Source organism: Botrytis byssoidea, assembly GCF_014898295.1.
Source record: "Botrytis byssoidea strain MUCL 94 chromosome Unknown BBYS_005, whole genome shotgun sequence".
Lineage (NCBI taxonomy): Eukaryota > Fungi > Ascomycota > Leotiomycetes > Helotiales > Sclerotiniaceae > Botrytis > Botrytis byssoidea.
The window spans coordinates 1310173-1332953 of NW_024065846.1; the positions used below are offsets into that span (position 1 = coordinate 1310173).

General features: G+C 44.2%; 10 protein-coding genes across 10 annotated transcripts; 9 read left to right on the forward strand and 1 right to left on the reverse strand.

The window, feature by feature from the left end:
• The first annotated feature begins 632 nt into the window (after nt 1–632).
• On the forward strand, nt 633–1959 carry EAE97_003215 (uncharacterized protein). Its single transcript, XM_038873727.1, has 3 exons — nt 633–851; nt 972–1295; nt 1354–1959. Exons 1-3 carry the CDS (start codon nt 829–831, stop codon nt 1694–1696), a joined length of 690 nt encoding a protein of 229 aa, XP_038735590.1. The 5' UTR covers nt 633–828; the 3' UTR covers nt 1697–1959.
• Nucleotides 1960–3356: 1397 nt separating this feature from the next.
• On the forward strand, nt 3357–6473 carry EAE97_003216 (uncharacterized protein; the record flags this gene model as incomplete). Its single annotated transcript, XM_038873728.1, has 1 exon — nt 3357–6473. The coding sequence occupies one exon, from the start codon at nt 3357–3359 to the stop codon at nt 6471–6473; it is 3117 nt and encodes a 1038-aa protein (XP_038735591.1).
• Nucleotides 6474–6927: 454 nt separating this feature from the next.
• Nucleotides 6928–8380, forward strand: EAE97_003217 (uncharacterized protein; the record flags this gene model as incomplete). Its single annotated transcript, XM_038873729.1, has 4 exons — nt 6928–7068; nt 7152–7683; nt 7758–7824; nt 7943–8380. 4 exons carry the CDS (start codon nt 6928–6930, stop codon nt 8220–8222), a joined length of 1020 nt encoding a protein of 339 aa, XP_038735592.1. The 3' UTR covers nt 8223–8380.
• Nucleotides 8381–9770: 1390 nt separating this feature from the next.
• EAE97_003218 (uncharacterized protein) lies at nt 9771–11486 on the forward strand (the record flags this gene model as incomplete). Its single annotated transcript, XM_038873730.1, has 1 exon — nt 9771–11486. The coding sequence occupies one exon, from the start codon at nt 9771–9773 to the stop codon at nt 11484–11486; it is 1716 nt and encodes a 571-aa protein (XP_038735593.1).
• Nucleotides 11487–12035: 549 nt separating this feature from the next.
• Nucleotides 12036–13401, reverse strand: EAE97_003219 (uncharacterized protein; the record flags this gene model as incomplete). Its single annotated transcript, XM_038873731.1, has 2 exons — nt 12036–12591; nt 12653–13401. The coding sequence occupies 2 exons, from the start codon at nt 13399–13401 to the stop codon at nt 12036–12038; spliced, it is 1305 nt and encodes a 434-aa protein (XP_038735594.1).
• A 474-nt stretch (nt 13402–13875) lies between these two features.
• Nucleotides 13876–14869, forward strand: EAE97_003220 (uncharacterized protein; the record flags this gene model as incomplete). The annotated part of the gene is made up of 3 exons (XM_038873732.1): nt 13876–14111; nt 14179–14196; nt 14275–14869. 3 exons carry the CDS (start codon nt 13876–13878, stop codon nt 14867–14869), a joined length of 849 nt encoding a protein of 282 aa, XP_038735595.1.
• Nucleotides 14870–15655: 786 nt separating this feature from the next.
• EAE97_003221 (uncharacterized protein) lies at nt 15656–16716 on the forward strand (the record flags this gene model as incomplete). Its single annotated transcript, XM_038873733.1, has 3 exons — nt 15656–15842; nt 15922–15975; nt 16037–16716. The coding sequence occupies 3 exons, from the start codon at nt 15656–15658 to the stop codon at nt 16714–16716; spliced, it is 921 nt and encodes a 306-aa protein (XP_038735596.1).
• Nucleotides 16717–16875: 159 nt separating this feature from the next.
• On the forward strand, nt 16876–18249 carry EAE97_003222 (uncharacterized protein; the record flags this gene model as incomplete). Its single annotated transcript, XM_038873734.1, has 1 exon — nt 16876–18249. The coding sequence occupies one exon, from the start codon at nt 16876–16878 to the stop codon at nt 18247–18249; it is 1374 nt and encodes a 457-aa protein (XP_038735597.1).
• Nucleotides 18250–18275: 26 nt separating this feature from the next.
• EAE97_003223 (uncharacterized protein) lies at nt 18276–19127 on the forward strand (the record flags this gene model as incomplete). Its single annotated transcript, XM_038873735.1, has 1 exon — nt 18276–19127. One exon carries the CDS (start codon nt 18276–18278, stop codon nt 19125–19127), a length of 852 nt encoding a protein of 283 aa, XP_038735598.1.
• A 1618-nt stretch (nt 19128–20745) lies between these two features.
• Nucleotides 20746–22553, forward strand: EAE97_003224 (uncharacterized protein; the record flags this gene model as incomplete). The annotated part of the gene is made up of 3 exons (XM_038873736.1): nt 20746–21729; nt 21798–21831; nt 21907–22553. 3 exons carry the CDS (start codon nt 20746–20748, stop codon nt 22551–22553), a joined length of 1665 nt encoding a protein of 554 aa, XP_038735599.1.
• Between the last annotated feature and the right edge of the window lie 228 nt (nt 22554–22781).

Consider the following 22781-nt stretch of genomic DNA (forward strand, 5'->3'; position numbering starts at 1 on the left):
TACATAGTACTCCATAATATGGAATTATACTTTCGGGGACCTAGGTGGGGAGGTATGATAGGTATAAATACCCTTCCGGTAAATCAATACTTCACTTAAAGTTTGACTTCGACTTCACCGCATCATTTGATTCCTTTAGTGGATTATGTCCGGAATGCCTCCAACCAGAGCTTCAAAGTTGTGTTCATACCATGCATGGAGCACAATGAGCACAATGAAGGGAGGGGTCTGAATCTCCAGTTCCCAGCCTTACAAGCATTCCACACTCACACTTAATATAATTCGTGACGTGAAAAGAGAGAAACAAAGACTTTATGCTTGTTTCGGCCTGGGTGCTGTTGTCCTGATGCTATTGGCTCGTCTCCATCTTTTGCTTCTGTCCCGTCCCGTCAGATCCCGCTTCCTTGGGACCATCCTTCTCTGTTCGGACAATGATAGTGTTATTGATTCTCCAAAAGGGCGAAGTGTAATTGTGATATTGTTACAAAGCCAAACTCTTCTCGTTCCTTAGAGTTCTGATATAGAAGTGATAAGCCTATCAGATAATCCATATGTACCCCTCTCTAAACCATATCCGGTTTGAAGGCTTGTCAAGCTCAGACAAGGTCGATGGCGTGATAGCTACGTCTTACGATGGCGACACTTTGATCAATGATTAAGTAATAATAAGGCATCACTCAATTGAACGGACTAAGTGAATAGGTTCCTCCTTAATAAACCCTCCTTCCTCTTCCTTCATTCTCTCAATTTCTACTAATACTCTGAGACCAACTGCATTGTACCAACAACCCCAATACTACCTCATTAAACCCTCAATATACATTCAAAATGGCTGAAGAGAGACCAACCCCGTAAGTTTACCTATCGATCCCCTATGAAGGATATATTTTTCAACTTGAACTTCAATCTACTGTTATGAATGTTACGATTGTCTCTACTTCATCCTTGGACTCTACTAACATTGCACGAAGCCTCCGTTTAGGATCCATCGCCCCAAACTTCAAGGCAGAGACCACTACTGGCCCAATCGATTTCCATGAGTTTATTGGTGACAAGTGGGTTGTCTTGTTCTCCCACCCTGAGGACTACACACCCGTTTGCACCACTGAACTTGGTGCTTTCGCAAAACTCGAGCCAGAATTCACCAAGCGCGGGGTGAAGCTCATTGGTCTTTCTGCAAACACAATTGAATCACACGGTGGATGGATCAAGGACATTGATGAAATCTCCGGCAGCAAGCTTACCTTCCCAATCATTGGTGACAAGGAGCGAAAGGTCGCCTATGCATATGACATGTAAGCATGATCAACAACTTCTCTACGATTTTGAAATATGTACTGATAAAGAAACTAGGCTCGACCACCAAGATATCACCAACGTTGACTCTAAGGGTATTGCATTCACCATCCGATCTGTTTTCATCATCGACCCAAAGAAGACAATCCGCCTCATTCTCTCTTACCCAGCTTCCACAGGTCGTAACACTGCCGAGGTTCTCCGTGTTGTTGACTCTCTCCAAACTGGTGATAAGCACCGCATCACCACTCCTATCAACTGGGTTCCAGGTGATGACGTAATTGTTCACCCTGGTGTCAAGAATGAGGAGGCCAAAACCCTCTTCCCAGAATTTCGCACAGTCAAGCCATATCTTCGATTCACTCCTCTGCCAAAGGAGAAGACATCTGCGGCGGAATAAATGTCCCAGAATAAATGTCGCGCGAAGCGAAATTATGAATTGATGAAGGGGCTTTCTCAATCCAATGGCGATATAACAAATAATGATTAAATCGCCGACTGGCTCACTAATAAAGTCTCCCTTTTTGGATGACTTTTTGGAGGATATTCTAAATTAGAACAAGCAAATAGAAAGAAAAGAAAAAAAATATTAAAAGCCTAATTACTATCTCAGTCTGAGTGATTTGCATACATGAGTTACCTGCACTTTGTTTTTACGAGTCACCGTCCGTGTTGATTCACATCCTATTACCTAGGTAGTTTGTCTAATTTGCTTCCGAAATATTTTCGATGTACTGTACACAGATACATGCTGAAAGGATCAACGTGTGCTTCCATATACCAATCTTATATCAACATCTTATATCGTCATCAGTAGGCAAGTTCGAGGTAAGATGCTACCCATAAGCACGATAAGTGACTCCTGCTCGTTCCAAATCTCAACGGTCAACTCACGGAGTACGTACCTAGATAGGTCTCCCGCATCGGGTGGCCTATCAAACCCGTCTACCTATCTCGTACCGATGTCTTCCTGGTAAATACTAATCAATCTGAAGCAGATGGGGCTAATATTTCTCCTCTTTAAACTTTCTTCAAGACTTCAATCTGCTGAATACCCAATTACGTATACAGTATTAAATGGACTTTTATATTATTTCTAGAAACAATTAGACCCCCTATGTGCGATCAATTTCCTCTGCATGAAACAAGCAACACGTGGGAATCTGCACCAGTATCACTATCGGATGAACCTTATATTCCTACCCCCAAAGAGTACTTCTGAGCAATCAGATTCACGCTCTGACGGGTCCGAGCAACTACAAGGCTGTTCTACAGTTTCGAAGATTGATAAACCAACAAAGGAACAACAAACCGTGCATGTAGATTTCAATCAATAATATCAACATTCGCAGAGAAAAATTCTAAAGGGGAAAAGCAACTGGGATTTATATTATCAAAATTCGAACACTTCGAGATCGGCATACTAAGAGTTAGGAAGTGGGCTGGAACCGCAGAAATTCCTTTTTCCTCGCTTCGAGAGGTATCAATTTTCCAAATAAGGCGGAGATTAGGAAAATTGGCTTTTTAGCTGGGACAAGGCGCGTTTGTGTAGAGAGTGTTGGTACCGATAAGTGCGAGGTGTGTGAGACTATTGAGTTCGGCTTGCTATCCGATCTGACACAATAGGCACCTAGAATCCCCTAAGATTTCGGCGGAAATACTACATCGAGAAGAAAAAGGGTCAATCATTCGATTACTGCCGGCTTCCAGGTAAGCCGTCGCTACAGGTTACCTGCATCGTACACTCTACAAACTGTTCTGCGGAAGAACGATCGATTTTCCCCGTTATTCTTCTCGTGTAATCTGTGCGGCGAGTGGATCTCCTATCCTCTCCTGAGTCCATACGCCCCAAACTAGAAATAGTTTCTGACCCTTGGATTACACTTCGGGAGATCTTGACAAGGCCGAGTATAATTTTGGGGGAAGCCCTTGTTGTTTTTTTGGGTACTTTTAAGGTAAGCTTCAATATCCACACGCACGTCAAAATGACATCTGTTGTTGGTGATATCTCTTTGTAACTGTTGATGAATTGCTTTTTGTCTTTCGCAGTATGATTCAACATGTCGGATCCGCTAACCCTTCGACCGAAAGACTCGATAGAGTCATTATACGTCTCCGAATCTTCGACCGACGACGAGGGCTTAGACTTCAGGGGGGAGCCAGAGAAGACTGACGGTGCTTTTCTGACGGGTGTGCGAAGAGGACTCAAGAAGCTAGGATCTGTTTCCGGTAGCCGTGGTCGACCTTTCAATATTCAAACAAGCAAAGGTTCTACGCCAGACCTCTATCCACGCTCAGCAAGTACCGAACAATTCTTGCTGTCGCAGAATGAAAAGAAGTTGAGCGGTGCGAATCTCGAAAAACCTCTCCCAACCTTGCCCACCACACCTACGTCCCCTATCATCGAAGATCCTACAGGAGATCCTCCTGACACACCAAAAGCTTTAGAGGGTATGTCACGACCAGTTGCGACCGGTAGTCGAGCCAGCACGTTGGATTCTACGAGCGCTTTCCAGCCCCAATCCGGTGGATTCAAGTCGATCCCGAGTACATACAAGTCGGATATGAACAATAGTCAAACTAGTCTCGCTACTCCTGGCAGGCAAGATGGAGGTGAAGGGGCAGAGGAGAATCGAGAGAATGTTGTAACACCAAAGAGCAACGGGCCTGCATCGGCAGCACCATCTCCAGCACAACAACCTCGCCCTTCGATCGCAAGCGGAGCTGGTACTTCTGGAGCAACACCATCGACGCATTTGTCAGGACTTATGTGCAACGTACATCGAACTACTGGAAAGGAACCTCACCCATTGGTTGGTGCTACAACTACAATTTTGGGCGATAAACTTTACGTATTTGGCGGTCGGATTTTATCACGAACACGCCCTTCCCTAACAGCCGACTTATATGAACTTGATTTAGTACAGCGGCATTGGACAAAGGTGGAGACTACTGGAGATGTACCACCGCCAAGATACTTTCACAGCGTATGCGCGCTTGGCGATACCAAACTGGTGTGCTATGGGGGAATGTCCCCAGCTCCGCCACAGAACCAGGCTCAAATGGCTGCCTCGGCGCAAAGTGGGCAGGATTCCCAGCCGGAGGTAGTCGTGATGTCTGACATTTATATATATGATGCGCCATCAAGAACATGGAGTTTTATACCGACGAACGATACACCACAGGGGAGATATGCTCACTGCGCTACTGTTCTTCCTTCATCAGCAGCATTTGCATCTGTGAATGCCCCTTCTTCTGCCTTACATCACAATCCTCAAGGGCCAAATCCTAATCAAGGTGTTATTGGGGTGAATATAGATGGTACTGGCGGTGCCGAAATGGTTGTTGTGGGTGGCCAAGACAGTGCAAATCACTACATCGAGCAAATTAGCGTTTTCAATCTACGGAGTCTGAAGTGGACTAGTACCCAACAGCTTGGAAAAAGCTGCGGGGCATATCGTAGTGTCGTGGCGCCTCTTCCAGGTCATGTCTCTGCCAAAATAGGCAAGGCTACACCTAACAAACCAGATCATGGTAGCATTACTCCAGATTCAAGAGAACCTGGGTCATCAATGCTGATATATTCCAATTACAACTTCTTGGATGTTAAGCTAGAGTTACAAGTTAGAGCTTCTGATGGAACCTTGGCAGAAAAGCCTATGCACGGGTCATTTTCTCCTCCAGGGCTTCGATTTCCAAACGGCGGCGTTATAGACACCAATTTTGTTGTCAGCGGGACTTATCTCACTTCTTCTAAACAGGAGTATGCATTATGGGCTCTTGACTTACGGACTCTTACGTGGAGTCGCATTGATGCTGGCGGCAGTGTTTTCAGTCAAGGAAGCTGGAATCGTGGTGTTCTTTGGAATCGAAGGAATACATTTGTTATACTTGGCAATCGAAAACGAAGTCTTGTGGAAGATTATAATCACAGACGCATAAACTTTTCGAATGTCTGCATGGTTGAACTCGAGGCTTTTGGTTTGTATGACAATCCTCGGAAGGCAGCACCAATGTCAGGCTTTGCCTCGGCCAGTTCACCTTTCGCAACCCCTTCATTAAATATCAATAGCAAAGCGGAATGGAATGCGGGTGGGCGCACACTTTCCAAAGCGGCAGAGGAATTAGGCCAAAGTGCCTTGGCTCTTAGAGAGTTAGCCGACATGGACATACTTTGTGTTGGTGGCGAACGTATACCAGTCAACTCGCGCATTATTGCAAGAAGATGGGGGCCATATTTCGTTCAACTACTTCGCGAGGGCACAGCAACGCAAGACGGTAATGACACCGCGACCCTGCGCCCGGAAGGCGTCTTTCGACATAACCAAAGCAGGAATAGTAGTGTTACTATCACACCTAGTCTTGGTGCACAATCCTCAAATCTCTCTACTTCATCAACAATGAATAGCTCTTCCATATCGGATCCCGCCTCTTTGGCTCTTCCTCCCGACTCGGCTGCTTTGCCACCTAATTCAAGACCGCGGACACTTTACCTACCTCATACACAGCTCACACTTCAAGCTCTACTTCATTTCCTGTATACATCGTCTCTTCCACCAAATAATTCTACACTCTGCACTCCACAGATACTGTGTAGTCTATTGCAATTAGCACGTCCATACAAGATCGACGGGCTACTGGAAGCTGTTGTGGAGAGATTGCATGGTGTGTTGGACAGTAGGAACGCTGCCGCAGTTTTCAATGCTAGTGCAATGGCTGCTGGAGGTGGACGCTCTACTTCAACACCATCAGATATAGCAGATCCCTGGAGTCTCAATAGACTGTCAAATGGAGCCGAGACCTTAATGCAACTTGGACTGGATAACGAATTAGGATATCATGGGCAGCAATCTTTGCGAATCAATACCAGTGTAGGTAATCTTGGAACTGGCCAAGGAGGAAGAAGACAGGACGACGAAGAAAGTATGAGTGCGACAAGTAGTGCCGCGAGTGATATCAGCGGGAGCGACTTGAGTGGAAGCATGAGTGCATCAGAATCTGGCAGGGTTGAAAGCGCAGGGGAAATTTGGAGGGGCGATATCAGTGCAGTTATTGGACTACAGAAGAGAGGTCTGCGGGGTTTGATGGAAGGCAGAAGACTCCGCGAGAGAGGCACAAGTGCGAGCGTGAGCGGACCTTCGTCCCAAAGAGTAGGACTGGGGATCGGAAACAATTAATATGCAAATAGCTATCACGCTTTATGAAGATTCATGACAATATTTAATGATTGCTCTATTATTCGGCGTTATCTTATATCTCGAAGTTGTTTCGGACCTCTCATCAAGTCTATTGATCTATTACAACCAATGACTTCCAAAAGAAATGCTCAATTCGCTTCCTAAGAGATTTTGTACATTTTTCTAGTGCTTTGGGTGAATCCCAAAATTCACATGTTACATGTACTGTGGCTAAGGCCACTACGTCACCGCTTTCAAACCCCACAATCACCGGCAAAATATTTTACTTGTCGTTGATTGCGACCTAATAATGAGACTCAAGTTTCTAGATTTCAACATTGGAGACGATACTAGTATATTTAGGAATTTCGTCACAGGTAATAATTACGAGAAAAAGTTTCCCTTTACATTAACATATAGCGCAAACAAATTGCGCAGACATCCTTGAGGAAATATGGCGGAAAATTACATTTTACAAGTTACAGCCGGTTCAAAATACGATGTCAGTACACATCAGATTGTACCAGTCAATCAAGCAAAGACTGTGAGGATTGAGAACGAACTTTGCGAAGTAGATTTGAATGTCAGGATCCAAGTAAGCGAGTTCTTTCCCCTCTGCCACGCGCTCCAAGATCATCAATAGAACATCTTGAAATTTAACCAACCCCGCCTCGTTAGGATTATCGCGGACTACCCAAATCTTCACCCACTACCTCTCCATACTTTGCTCTGCCACCGCATGATAAGAATAAAGATCAATACAGTATCGGGTTTCGATTCAAACCGAAGAAGGATATCAATGCTGATGATTTGGTTTTTGGAAACGATTTTGATCATCCAATTAGAGATCGTCTGCCACCGGGATTCAACACAGCTTTCAGGATCGTAAAGTGGATGGTAGATCCAGGGTTGGATGGGGATGTTTATGCAGACGAACCATATTTGTATGGACCAGCGGCTAGTTCATTCAATGTGCTGTACGTTGGGGAAGGAGGAGAGGGAGATGGTGAGGAGGAAGAAAATGCGGGATTGGTATTTGAGGAGGGCGGGGATGAGGAGGGTGAGGAACACCGTGAGGAGTGTGGAATTCCGGATGGGGAGGCGGCGAGGAAAAAATACTTCTTGACAGAGGCAAATAGAAAAGAGTGGGATTGGGAAGAGGGGAGAACTTATGGGTGTGATTTCTTTAATGCATATCTAGATTTTAACAGTAAGTTGAGAGTTGACATATCCATCGTATTTCCACACAAAGAAGTGGCACTGACTTCATATCGTCATGGGTAGATTTCTCTCTCAAATTACCAGGGTTTACAATGCCGATAATGAAATATTGGGATGGGCAAGGTCTTCGGTTCGTTATTCTTTCATTCATCCTCTTTTCTCATTAACCAAATAACCTCTCCTTGATGATATGTATTGCGCCGAGTTCTTGATCTGTCATGCCAACCACGTTTTTCTTTTGATATTAGGAAAGAGCAAAAGCGCTCACATACGCTCAGATATGTATTGAAAAATCGCAAGACTGGAGAAGTCTTATTCGTGGTTCTCTTTACGCTTTATCTGAAAGAAGACGTCGATGAGAATGGGAACCTGAAGGCGGGTGTTGAAGGGGGCAAACCTTTTGATCAGCTACCCAAAGATGTTGCCGAGAAACATTTAAGAGAGAAGAATGGGGAAGCGGAAAGTGAGAAGGGGGTAGAGAAGGTGGAGCCATCTACTAAAGACGACGATGATAGTGATATTGATTGAGACAATGATTCCGGGAAAATTTGCATAGAAGAGGAAGCAGTAAGATATATAAGGGGAAAAATATAATGTACGATAGATAGATATTAGGTGTTAGGTATTAGGTGTTTCTAATAGTGAAAGAGCTGAAATTATACATTCCGAGTTCACACAATATACCACTTTACTCACAACAACCCCGCACACGATGCGATTACTAGTAATACTACCTACCTATGTAGATACAATACATACCTGACGATACCTACCTACTGAAGGCAACCTTTGAAGGTAATTTCAATGATCAAGCAGCGAAGTGTTTCATCTTTCGATAGCACATTCGGAACCAAATTAATTTCCTTAGCAATAATCATTATTGGAAATCAATGGAGAAAATTACCATTCTATGGATGTTTTATGTTTCGTTTCAAGTATTAATAGTATGTTAATTGATTTGATACTGATGACCCAGGTACACAGGTACCTAGGTAGGTATTGTGTATTGTTTATGCCTTTTCATGATCATGATTGTAATTACCAGGTAATTACAGAATCGAGGTAAAAATACGACGATAGTATTAGGGACCAATGAAAAGGGAACTAGGTAGGTATGGCTTTATAGTAGGATGCTTTCAACATTAATATTTATTATCCAGGTTACGCGGTACTATTTCCAGCGGTGCTGTTTGATGATCAGTCAAAAATTATAGATGGGGAGATCGTAATGTTCGGCTGACTTCAATCTGCTTTATTTTAGTTCCTTCCAGGTTATTATTACTTACTACTGACCTGAGGTTAGTAGGGACCTAGTATTGATACGGAACTAGAGTGTCACTCTTTTTAATCTTCTTTCCCATACACCACACACACACACACACACACACACACACACACACACACACACACGCCACTTATTATTATTACTACTTACTTATTACTACTTACTACTTACCAAAACACCATACACACACCACCTGGGCATACACAATTTCCTCTTTCCATGTCCAACAAATCCACAAATATCATATAGCCCAATTAAATAATATCAGCCATTCAAGATTTATATCTCCTTTCCCTTTCCCTTTCCCTTTCCTTTTTTCTTTCCTTTCTTTTTCCCTCTTACTCTCTGATCCCCTTCCCAAACATATGCATTGTGAAGCAACCTTATCAGCCCCCGAAGGATTTGTCGTACGCAACCAGCGCAAAACCTCCAACGAAGTACAATAAACAACACTGCCTACCTACTCGTACAGCGATCGTTCCAATCGTCATATAAGATCCCGTACCACCGCATGTCAAAGTATACTCACGAATTTTACAGCTGTTCCAAATACTACCACATCAAATCATCTGGTCTGGCTCGCTTTACTACAACTTACTTTCGCCTTGGTCACAGACCGATACGTCTTTAATTTAACTTCCATCCACCATTTCGACCTCACTTTTATTTTGTTCATGATTAATCCCGGATATCGCGCGTAGAAGAGTGGACGCGGTAGCAAGAAATATATTAATATGTATTCGAATCATCCACCACGAGAGAGTGAGCTCAGCCAGCATTTGTTTCCCATCATGACGACTGCTTCAACCCCAGCCACTCCGGGTCCGTCTACGCCAACAGTCACGCGAGCACCTTTGATAGAGCATACTAAAGTCGATGACATTTTAAACATCGAAAGGCCGGCATCTACACCATTTCCGCGACAGGAGTCTTTAGATGGAGAGATTTTAGAGCGACAAATCGAGCCGGAACTTCTTGAATGGAGAGAACCTTCGCCGATTCAACAACAAGCTCCAGATTCGGGTTCGCCCTTGTGCGACCTTCCTGTGGAAATTCACGAATGCATTCTCGATCACTTGTTCGGTTTCAGGGCTGCGGCTTCTGCGAGAATTATACCGGGGAAGTCCAAGGTGCTTCGCGGCTGGGGTACAGCATTAAGACACTCGAGACGTCGTGAAGTCTCCGAGTTGGCTCTCGTCTCTACTCAATGGAGAAGTCTCATCCAAGAACGATTATATAGACATCTCAAGATCAAGGGAACCATGGATTCCGTTCAGCAGTCATTAGATTGGTTTTATGCTCATTCACATCTGTGTCGTTATGTAAAGCACATCGAAATATGGTTTCCGGTGTTTCAACAGAAGAAGTTGCCTTTCGATCGAGTTATGCGGATACCCACAACTAATCCAGACCGTTCTACCCTAATTCGCTCACTTGCACATCTCGGCGCAGAAGCTACGAATCCTGTCACATACCAAACCCCAGACAACAACTCCACCCTATCAGAAATCTTCCAGTTCGTTCGAAATACTTTCCCTGAAGTTGTTATCCTGACTCTGGAAGGTGGTGAAAGAAAGAAACCCCCTCAAGTTCAGCAATTCCGTCCAAATGAAACAAAGTTGCCGAAGATCCGTACTATCCAAACTCTGGTCTGCAAGGGACAATGGAATATTATACGTACGAATGAAGATTTCCAGAATATTGCGACAGCATTACCAAATCTCAATGAATGGCACGGATCTTATGCCAAACCGAAGTCGAAGTCATATCTCTGTATCGCGCAGATTGCTCCCAGGATACCGCAGAACATTACGCACCTTAACCTGTGTCTTGAAAACGACTATCGCAGAGAAACTGTATCACCTGCTTTCTTCAGGAAGGTTACCCAGAAGACGCATTTCTGCGATGAATTGGCCAAATCAATTCCAACTCTCGAGCACTTGGCATATACCGGTAGGATTTGTCGTGCATTCTTCGACACGGCGGCCAAAATTTCAAATCCACGTACCTCTAAATTGAAGAGTATAGACTTTATTGTCAAGAACTGTTGCCGCCCTAATCAGCAATGGAACGACGGATCTGGTATAAGTGATATGTCATTTATCTCGGCCTTTGAAGCATTGGTATTGTCTAGTGTACGATCATTGAATAAGCTGGCGGCCCTTGAGTACCTGAGAATCAGATTCATAGACCTTGGTGAGTTTGAGCAACTTTCTTATTGCCCGGATGATATTAACACTGCTGCAGAGTCACAAATTCCACCGCTCAACCCATATTTTGAACTCAAAAATAACCAATGCACAGGGATATGGAGCCCCGCAATCGTCGATGCATTGGCGAGCAGTCGGCCAAGTGCATCATTTGCGGAGAAAGCAGAAACCCTCGGTGAACTGGCTATCAACAAGGATGGACAATACATCACGCCTACTACATTCTCAAAGTTTCGACCACTCTCTATAAAAGTTTCAAATTACCTTGCACTTTCGGGTGGTATCACAATTACATAAACGAATGATATCACATCATGTCACAAATTCGCATTGCACATATGGTGGGCAATCTTAGCTAAAGAAGGATATCGTCTCACTGCTAGCATCTTTTCCATCGGAGTATAAGGGAAGGGTATTGTAAAACATTTTTTGAGCAGGGGATTTGGTTGAGGATATGGCTTTGGCAATAGGCTGGGAATGGAACTGGAGCTAGGACTTTTTTCATCTGGCATTAGCAGGCGTTCTCGGCTCGAATTCTGGAAGCAAAGGAAGGGTATTTCATGTGTATTTGGTGGTTTCAGTTTAAATTTCCAAATTACAGCAAGAGACGTTTCTATCTAAATCCATAGAGAACTCTCAGCAGATCATACGTAAAAATCATGAGAATCATTGCTAATCGATTGCTAATATGGATGTGTGAGCATGTATATACAGGCCGATGTCCGGAATGTCTACTCTCTATATACATCTTCATCTGGCGCACATATTGATACGTATCATCCTAGTAAACAGGCTTCCTCTCATTTCTCAGCCTCCCTTTTAATCCCGTTTTTCAAGATCCAAAACCTATATCCCTTTCCCAGAAACTGCAGCCGCTCCCCGACCAACATCCTTTACAATGACACCCAAAATCCAGACATTCGTGGCGAAAAATAAGAGGCTTGCCACGAATAAGCCGGGGACAAAAGTGCTCAAACCCAAAAATTCAAGCTCGAATGCTTGATGTAACCAAAATGCTTGTGTGGCCACCCACAAAAATAGAGCAAATATTCCCTTGCGTGGTGATTTGATGAGGCTACAAGAGGGGGTAGAGAGGTAGAGAGGGAGTAAACAGGTGTACCAGAGGAAATACTGGGATGTGACTACTTTGTTGAAGGTCACAAAAGTGAGGGTTTGCGCTAGCATGGTGGTGGGCAAGTCGTGTTTGGAGAGGACTAGGGGCAGGAGAACAATGGAGAGGAGAAGTTGAGGAATAAAAGTTAGAGATTCCAAGGGGAGGGGGGAGGGGGAGGGGAAGGCGGAGCGCAGGTAGAGGAGGGTATTGTAGGGCGAGAAATTGTGTCGGTGGTCGATGCGGGTCAGATGGTGGAGATAGGTGTGTTGGAGGAAGGGGTATCCATAGCTGGAGGTGTCTCTTAGTGAGAGTTTCGGAGATTGGAGCAGTGTGGGGAAGAGCGGCTTACATGTAATACATCAGGATATTAAGTCCCATAAAGGTCACCAGACTAGCCGTCACTAACATAATCCTCTCTCGGTTCATGAGCCCCATAATCTTCCCCCAAATATCATCATTTCCACTCTCCCTATCCATTTTCCCCTCTTTCATTCCTTTCCCTCCGATATTCCTGCTTCCAGAACCAGGAATCGTCTCCCTATCCAAAAACCAAACAATGCTAATCCCATACACCACCGGGTAAATCTTGAAATGCACACCTAATCCCAATAATATCCCGGCCAACACAATCCTTCTTTTCAACACCGCCCATAATAACCCTATGACTAGCACTCCCAGAATCCCCTCGCTACTACCGCGCGTACTAATCGTCGCGACCATCGGATTCAGCAACCAAATCGCCGCGTACTTCCCCGCGCGTCCAACATCCATTCCACGACTGACGAGTATCACATGGAGTAGATACCCAGCCAGTATATCACACACGGCGAATAAGATCTTGCCGAAGTGGAACCAGAGATACTGGGGAGAAAATGTGGTGGGGAGTAAGAGCCAGGCGAGGAGAGGTGTGTACCGGTAGGTTTCCCGTGTGTAGGGAGAGAGTGAGCGAGAGGTATACAGAGATGCGGAGGTGAAGACTTGGTAGTCTATATCTGTGTATTTTAGGGGGGAGTGCGCGTCCTGGTAGAGACCGTAGAAAAAGAGGACTGTGCGGAGGAGGATGGAGAGGGTGAAGAGGGTGCGTGTTGAAAGGGCCATGGTTTTAGTGAGGTGGAATGAACGGATGGTTCAATTGGATCATCTATAATTTGGGAGAAAAGAGTTCAAGTTTTCGCTTTTGATGAAGTTTTGAAGAGTTGGAACTGAGAAATCAGGACGGGAGAGATGATTTGTGGGGAAGTTTGCAGAGATTGCTGGGAGACTTCCAAACCCAAGGCGAGATTTGAGAGGACAGAATTGTGGGAAATTCTATGCAATGATTGGAATCATGACAATTATCAAACTGCATTGACTGTGGTCACTTCCACTTAATTGTGCGAAATGATCTCGAGCTCCTTTTGGATATTGAAGTCTGCACGTGTTTATATGATAAATCCACCCCACTATGAAAACTACTCGCACATCCATTCTCTCACCCAAAATATCCCTGTTTGCTTACCTCACCATCCAACTCCACTCACCACCGCACGCCTCATAAATCTGCACCAGTGCAGGCCTACTTCTTGATGTACAATGCAGGAATCTAAAGCGCAAAGTGAAGATATGCCAGGTACTAAACGTCAACATGATGGTACTTCCAAGGAGAAGTCGGAGAGAAAGTTTGAGAGATCAGAAGAAAAGACGGGAGTGTCGATAAGTCCTTTCATGCCAATGTTTGAGGGGTTCAGGGCCGAATTGGACGAACATCATGATCGGAGAGAGAGGATTATCAAAGCAGGCAGAGATATCACAGCCGGGAGCAAGAAGATGTAAGGATTTTTTCTTGGGACGCTATGTGTGAGGGTTTTGGATTAGGCTAATTTTCTTTTTTTCTAGAATTTTTGCGTTGCAGAGGTATGCACAAATTTCCAAAAAGCGCCGACCTAGTACCTATATGAGATCATAAATTATCGTGTTAACATACATTTTCAGAGTTCAAAAACTCCATCAGCCTCTTCCTCAAAAAATTGCCAAGGAAACTTCAGAGAGACTGGCTACGATTAATGATCTCTTTTTCAGTATATCACCTGATCTCGCGGGCATAAATTCTTGGCGCTACCAACGACAGATCTCAGGGGGTATCCAAGAATACATGGAAGCTGTGTCCTTTTCCCACTACTTGACTGAACAAAAATTGGTCCCTCTTGATACTGCTCAAGCGTCCTTGCCCCAAGCTGTGAATCTTACAGGTGATGACTATGTTCTCGGAATCTTTGATCTGGTAGGCGAGATGATGAGATTTGCCATTACGAGAATGGCGACGGATGGAGAATTGCCGGGGAAAGAGGAGAGGACGATCCTGGCTGATCTGAGAGATATCAGAATGAGATTCGAAGAGCTGGATACGACTAGGTGTGGAAATGTGGGATTGGGAAGGGATGTGGAGAAGAAGATGGAGGTTATGAGGACTTGTGTGGAGAAGGTGGAAACGGCGGTTTATGGTATGATTGTGAGAGGAAGAGAGAGGCCTAAAGGATGGGTTATGGATATGCCGGATGATAGTAAGGGTGCAGTAGAGAGTTATTAAAGGTGTGTTTGTGGATAAAAGGCCATTGGGGAGCGGTAGCTATAGGTCGCTTCTTTGATGAAGTCGCAACGTATAAGTATTTTGCTTGAAGAGTCTTGCAATGATCAAGACCTTAAACATTGCCAATACTTAGCTTTCAAAGAATAGAATCATTCTAAAGCTAACTGAACTTTTAAAAATAACAAAAACATTGAGCCAAGCGAGGAGATGATTTCCCTCTCATGCCCCAGACTATGAACTCTAGCCTATCCCGTCCTCGCTAACCCTCAGTCGTTGGTTTTGTTGGAAGATTTTTTCAGTCAGACAAGCGGCCGAGACGGCTATTGTGGATACGCTCTTTTCACTTCTAGTTCCGGTATAGATAGGGTATCGTGGTAAAAGGGCTCAGAACAGGACCCAATTGGAAAACTATGGTCTTATAAATGCACGTTTGGGATACTATGCTACTGATGAATATGTACCTGGGTAGGCAGGTAGGATCAGGATTCACTTTAAATTTGGAATGGAGTTATTTTCGAGGATATAGTGAATTGCTAGTAAATTAAGGATATCCTTATGGCATGACAGGGTTTTTAGTGCCGTGCATGTTGTAGGGAGAATATCCACAAACGGTTTAGCAAGAAAAATATTCTGATACCGCATCTTAACAACGCGTACTTATCTACACGACAACAAGAACAAGAGCACTTGAGTCGGCCACCAATTCATTTTATTGACATATTTCGAGAGGTTGGAATATCAGCGCTTGTTATCATATTTTTGGATATAGATGATCTTGCTGCCATAATGCATAACGTTACAATCGTTCCCACACTGGACACAAACATATTTTGCCCTATTGGAAATATTCCCGCGGTCAATCTTCTCGAATACCATGCTCCTAAATCTGATGGAGAGATTACAAACATACTTCTTCTTGCCTGTGGAGATCCCAGGAGTATTTTATTTTCGTTTTTCTGCGAAGACAAGCCAGGTAAGATGGGTCGTGATGTACCCCGCATTTATTTGCAATTATCAAAACGCTTCTAACCATTTGTCATTATCTTACACAGGCAATGAGAAGTTTAATATTGTGTGTTGTGATGATATCGACCCAGCTATTCTAGGTAATTTATGCTCCTATCGCTGTTTGGTGGTTTTTGTTAGTATTGATCTTTATCTACCTAGCTCGCAATATTATTTTGTTCTCTCTCATCATCGATAATGCTGCATCGTATGGATCACAATCCGCACACGATAGAACGAGAATTGGTGCAATTTGGAATCTTTTATACCACTATCAGATTCCCAAAGAGGATTTGAAGCTCTTACAGGACCAATCTGATAAACTTTTGTCCTACTCCAAATCGCCAGAGACTTGGGCAGAATCTCCTTATTCTAGCATTACTTTTGTTAGCTTGCAAACTCTTGAGGGGGTTCGAAAGATTTGGGAGAAGTATGCTATCCAGAGAAGTGCAGAAGAGCAGCAAGAATATGAGGCTCCTAGGCGACACACCCTCTCAGAGATACGCCAGAAGTTCTCTCAGGGTGAAGGAGCATGTGTGACTTACTCTGTAGGGGTACACTGGTTTGCAGGCTTCAATTCATGTTGGGATGCACTCAAGGGCTATTGGGAAAAAGGGGTGGTTGCTAGGAACGAAGGTGATGTCAAGGCTCTTGGCTTTGGGGGAAAGGGACTTTTGAATCTCACTTTCATGGTATCAGCCATGTCTGAGGATTTCGTCGTTCCATTTACCGGCGATCCTTTGTCGGCATATCACGTTCCACAGGTATTCGAAAATCCCTTAAGTGAAAAGCTACGCATGGAAGCCTTGGCAAAATCCGCAAAACAAGGCTTCGCGGAATGATGCAAAGCTTTTGCACAATACGCGGCAGCGGGTTCTGTTTTGATTAATGCCTATATGGGAGATGTAGTGACCTTTGCTTATGAGCTCGCATCTCGTTGCAGGTCAAGAAACACATCTGTTGTTACCCGTCTTTATGCAGATTAATGGTCTGGGAAACCAATGTTGTTGGATGGTCCCGGTGCATCACTTTTACCCCTATCTTTCGAGGTCATCGATATTTCCAATATTGTGGGCTACTATGGACATCTCAATATTCTACCCGCTACAGTGCCCCTTCTTTCTAGAACTTTCAGCTCTGTTCTATACACTGAAAGTTTGCGGATCTCTTCTCATGATTTGAAGCAAAATTTGAAGGCTGCACTCTTGATGGATGTCAATCTGGCTTCGCTGTTGTTTGGGCTCACACCGTCCGGCCAAATCATGGGCTATACTACCTATAACAATTATAGCGAGGATATGACCCAACAGACATCTTCCCGCCGCTATCGAACACGGCTACCCTGGCGATTTCCATCATTTGGAGGCCATTACTGTTGTTCCACATCGAGTCAGCCTATCAAAATCCAAGTCGATGCAGATGAACTCTCTCAATTGTGCTTCGATACATACATGAAGATGTTCTCGATTGAAAACCTCAAAAACCACATCGCACCAGGGGTTCGACCTTTACGCAGTGAAGCGATGAATTGTTATACACGATTGAGTTTTGTCAATATCCTGCAGCTTATTAAGCAAAATACCACAACTGATTGGGTATCCTTCTGCACAAGTCTACAGAAGAGAATTGCAGCTGATACAGTCTCTCACATTGGGGCTAAAACAGTTTTGGAAATCTCGACGCACATTGATATGTCCAATTTTGTGCCTGGCACCAGAGGCTATGATACTGCATATCATTCTTTTGTCGCAATGGTGGTGCCTCGGAGCGACCTCCAAATATTTCTCAAGCCAGACTCTACACCTCATCCTATACTTCACGCTTACATATTCAGACCTAATACCAACGAAGAAGATGTTTTCTTTTCCCTGGACGCTTTCTTTGGAACTCTCAAACCACAAACAGATCCTGAGTTGTGTGGAGAGTTCATCGAAGATCCACAAGGCTGGGCTGGTGATTCCGATTTGATCATTTCGTTTCCCGTGCCTGCTCAAATAGTGAAAGGGAAGAAATGGCATATCGGGCTATGCGTTACAATTGATTTGAATGGGGCAGGCTACATGATGGAATTAGGACCAGAGATGGTAGTCTCTTCGGTATCCGGGAAGAACAAAAAACGAGTGACTGTTTCCAAGGTGCCCCCTGGAATTCCTAAGTCCCGCTTACAACCCGCTCCAGAGATCGCCTCTGAGCAACCATCAATTGAACAATCTGATAACTCCGAGAGCAGAATCACCATAGCGGCTACCAAGCTTAACGAGTCCGTTGCACTGCAGGCAACCTACCGTTTCGTAGACGGAACTGAGGAAACCAAAGCACTGCAAAAAGCTGCTCTTGTTACACTTCCGATATTACTCCATGCTCTATACTCCTAAATGTTGGAGAATTCAGCCATCGACTCATGTTCCCATACCCGATAGATGGTTCCAAAGCGACAAGGAGGATTGCTAGGAAGAGTCTTTGGATTGAAGTCAACGTCCCTCTCGCACCAACTCTGAAACCTGGCGGTTATGACCAGAATCCCTTCCCGTTGATCACCTCTCCATCTAATCAACCGGCCATTTGGGCTCTGCCTCGAATCAATCTTTCTACTCTTCCATGGGTAAAAAGTAGCAATCTAGACTGGTTGAACCGTGTAGACGATCAAATTTATAGCGCTCGTGAAAAACGCATATTTGGCGACAATGATTCGTCAACCAATGATTTTCCACGCGCTCTTCTCCAGTTAAAATATATACTGGTTGATATCATGGTACATATGAATACAACCAAGTTATGTGGCGTCTTCGTCAAAGGGGCCACCATGAGCGAACATGTTGGCGATTCGCTGTTGGTCTCGAATGGGCTTCGCCATAGCCGTGAAACAAGCTCACTGGTGTTCGACGGCTGGGCCATTACCGATTTCCTCGGTCAAAGACCTTCGCCGCCCGCACTATTGCATTTGGTAAGCTATTCAGTTACTCGCAACGGGCACATCTTGTGGAAGAAAATGATACCTGCGGCGGTAGAGTCATGCCGACGGGGTTGGGAACATGATTCATCCTGCGCGTATCGAGGTACTCAAGCCCCTCTTTCTATCGAGCCTTACGTATCCCCGATCTGTAAGTGCGGTGAAGGAAAAGATGTTGTAGATTACCCAGAAGACGCGCTGGTTGCACCGTTTAAAACGAAAGCTACAAGGATCGCATTGCCGTTGTTGTCGGCAGTCTCTTATGTGGAAGCCATGGATCCACCGGAGCTATCACAATCTTAGATCACGAGTTAACTCTTCTTTTCTTTTTCTTTAATTCTTCAGTCTCCTTAAGCTAGAGATAGAGCCTTTCTTTTTAGTCTAAAATGTTACCTGATAACAATCAATGATGTTTTTGTTTTTGCTGTGCAACAAGACTCTGTTCTCGAAACTTTCCAAGATTCCGAGAATAGACTCAACAAGGACGTCCAAATTAGAATGCCAACATATTGATGTCAAGGTTTCGTATTGAAGATGTAACAAGCTGACTTCAACTCAGGACTGAACATGTATACTTGGACACCTAACCAGATATACAATGGCTGTATAATACCAATGGCAATTCGCAGAAGGGCTGTGTCTACCAAATCTACGCCGATATGAAATTGGATAATACACGAGTGACCGAGTCCGGCGAGCATACGAATCTCACCACATAGATAGATTTCTTCAGCCGTCCTGTTTGTCTTCTTCCGTCTTTGCGCCTATTTCCGAAATCCCGAGTCGGTGTCTAGACTATTGTCCAATGAGTAACTTTGAGCCGTTCAAACATCGTTTATCTGAAACAGCTTGTTTTTGTCATGTGTTGAGGTCGACAATGGGGTACTGGGGTATGGATGTGTGGATTTTTGTGGTGCCCTATTGACGATATCGGGACTCCACGTTCTAGATCGATGAGACAAAGGTATAGGTGTGTATATTATCTTCAGAGAAAATGAGAAAAAAAGATTCAAAATCCGGTAACATTCTTTATTTCAGATTTTGGATTCGAGTGTGAACTACAACAGGAACAAAATACTCGATCGGAACCAGCGGCATAGACGGAACAAGCAATGCAGTGAGAATTCATGAATAGTATCTTCATTTCCCACGTGTATCGAATGAGATATGAAGGGGCTGAAAGCAATATCCTTTGCTGGTGGAAGCTGACATTGATTCGTGAAGTGGCGTCAGCACGTTGACAGGTTGATAAATTTCGGACCTCCGCATGTCGGAGAATAAGTGATAATTACGAAACTCTTGGGTGCAGATTATCCAACAGATAGAATGAAGGGGATGGGTGATGGGTGAAAATGTTGTTGGCGCAAATGGTTCGGGTTGAAGATACTCGACCGAAATTTCTTTTGTTGAGATTCTGCATACCGGGGACGTGATGAAACCTAGTGGGTGGAAAAATCCTTCCGGTTGATTCGTTACACCACAGGCGGAAAAATGGCGGAAATGGCATAATCAGCCGTACAGATGACATGCATCAGGAGGCTTGATATACTCTGATGCTATACGATACTTTTCATGCGATAAGATGTAAAACAGGCTTCGGCTTGTCGCGTTTACCTATTTATGGAATATTTGATAAGTGGGTGCGGGATGAAGATATTTGATCCTGCACACTTGGCTTTTTATATTTCTGCTTCGAATTGGATGTAAGTAATGTATGTAAAGATGAGGATCGCCACATGGTTCAAGCTCTCTTGCTGAAGCTCGAGATACACAACTTTTTGAGATATTTTTGCGTGGATGTTGCCTTGCATTATGATTGCAGAATACACGTTGTAGGCTGACTCTATTCGGCTGCAAATCGAACCGGACGTTGATGAAAAATTGAGCTGAGTTGGAGGAGAAGGATAAATTGAAAGTCAAGATGCCTTTTCAACTTCCTCCGCGTTCTAGGCTCGATCCTAAGAGACCTTTTTACCTCACCAGAACCAGAAGAATGCCACCGTTTTCGACATTTTATATTTCGGAGGAGTCATTGGCGCTGGGGAATGAAACAGATGATACTATCGATAGGAGAAAAGTTAGAGAAAACGAGCCAGCTATCCCTACAGAATGGTCTCTTAGTGTGTTACCTAGTGGCCGACGATATCCGGGGAGTACCATTAGGTCCTCGATAATGGGCCGTCGAGATCCCCAGTCTGATGAAGAATCTCTAACAGGAGCGAGTCGAAATCAATACAGGAATATAATCAAGTACCCATTGCCCGGTCCTTTGTCGCCGCACCTTGCAGAGAACAGGAAACTATGGATCAAGATGTTTGTGGTCTTTTGTGTGCTTTTGATCACTACGATAATGGGCACAATGTCTATATACTGGGGGGGTGACCATTCATTACAATACAACATACCCGTCTTAACTATCGCAGTTATCGATTTTGATCATTCGGAAATCGGCAATTATATCCAGGACATGGCGACAGCGGCACGAGCCAAAGATTATGATCACTCGCTGGGGTTCGTGAATCAGGATGGAACTTCCACGTATGGAAACGTGGATAATGTTCGCGCGTCCTTGCACGATCAGAAATTCTGGGTGGGCATCGTCATAACGGAGAATGCTACGAATGCCATGAATCATGCGTATGAAATCGGGGATGAGCTGTACGACCCAAATAGTGCAATTCATGTTTTCTACGAGGAAGCTAGAAATGCACTCGTTATTGGAGGAGCGCTATACCCGAAGTTACTCGATTTTTTAAACGAGTTCGTACTTGAATTCTCGAAGCGGAAGCAGAACACTTTTCTACAGGGAACAGATGGATCGGATACAGACGCTTTGCAGAGACAAGTTCGAAATCCTGTTGCAGCAGGGTTTACGGTGTTCAATATGGCACCGGCAATACCATCGGTTCGTTAATATTTTAATTCAGACCTTTTTCTTGACCCTTGGTTCAATACTAAAATGCTTGGATATAGACAGCCGAAGCTGCGACCGAGATTGGAACGATCTGTACGTATCTACCATAACTTTATTAATCCTGTTATCTAATAGAAAGAGAAACCTTACTAACCTTTCTGAAATTAGATCTTATCATTGTTTCTTTTCTCTCCGTTCTCATGTTCGACAAACTCAGCGATACAATCATGGGAACGATTCCCATGAACATCTACTATGTCTATCGCTTAGCAGTCCTCCCTATCGTCTTTCTCTTCCTCTCTCTCTTCTATCTAACGCTCTCATGCATGTGGCACATACCATTCGCTCTCCACTTTGGACCAGCCGGCTATCCCCTCTACTGGATGCTCTCCTGGGTCTCCATGATGGCCTTCGGTCTCACGATCGAAAACATCAATAATATTCTCGGCGTGCCCTTCACACCCGTTTTCTTCGTCTTCTGGGTCATCTCAAATGTGACCACCGGGTTCTATCCCACCGAAATGCTCAACGACTTTTACAAGTGGGGAATCGTGTGGCCCTTGAGACATGATATGATGGGTGCGCGAGCGATCATTTATGGGACAAAAAATACATTGAGACAGAATTTCGGGGTGCTCATTGGATGGGTGTTGATTAGTTTGTTGTTGATGCCGGGGACATTGTGGGTACAGATGAGGAAAAAAAGAGCGATACGAGAGGAGAAAAGTAGGGTAATCTTGGAGAAAGTTTGGGGGGCCCCGGGAAAGGAGAAAGGAGGGAGGTTGAAGTTGCCGAAGCTAAGTCTGCCTGGTTGAGGGGAATGCGACGTGTTGTGACAAGACGAGATCAGATGAGATGGGCTATTTAACATTTAGAGGACTGTTCTTTTGCATGCTTGCATATGTGCATGTTCAATTCCCATGCGTGAGAAATGATTGGTCTGAGATTGAAACTGAGGAAGAGAGCATGACAATCGCCAAAAAAAATATTATTACAATTTCATTTGTGCGTTGAAATGAAGCAGAGAACAAGACTAGAAATTA

What these genes read in the sequence shown, in the direction of transcription:
- EAE97_003215 (XM_038873727.1), top strand. Translation starts at nt 829, where the DNA reads ATGGCTGAAGAGAGACCAACCCC. An exon ending in GCTGAAGAGAGACCAACCCC is followed by an intron (nt 852 to 971) that starts GTAAGTTTACCT and finishes CATTGCACGAAG; the next exon opens with CCTCCGTTTAGGATCCATCG. An exon ending in GTCGCCTATGCATATGACAT is followed by an intron (nt 1,296 to 1,353) that starts GTAAGCATGATC and finishes TAAAGAAACTAG; the next exon opens with GCTCGACCACCAAGATATCA.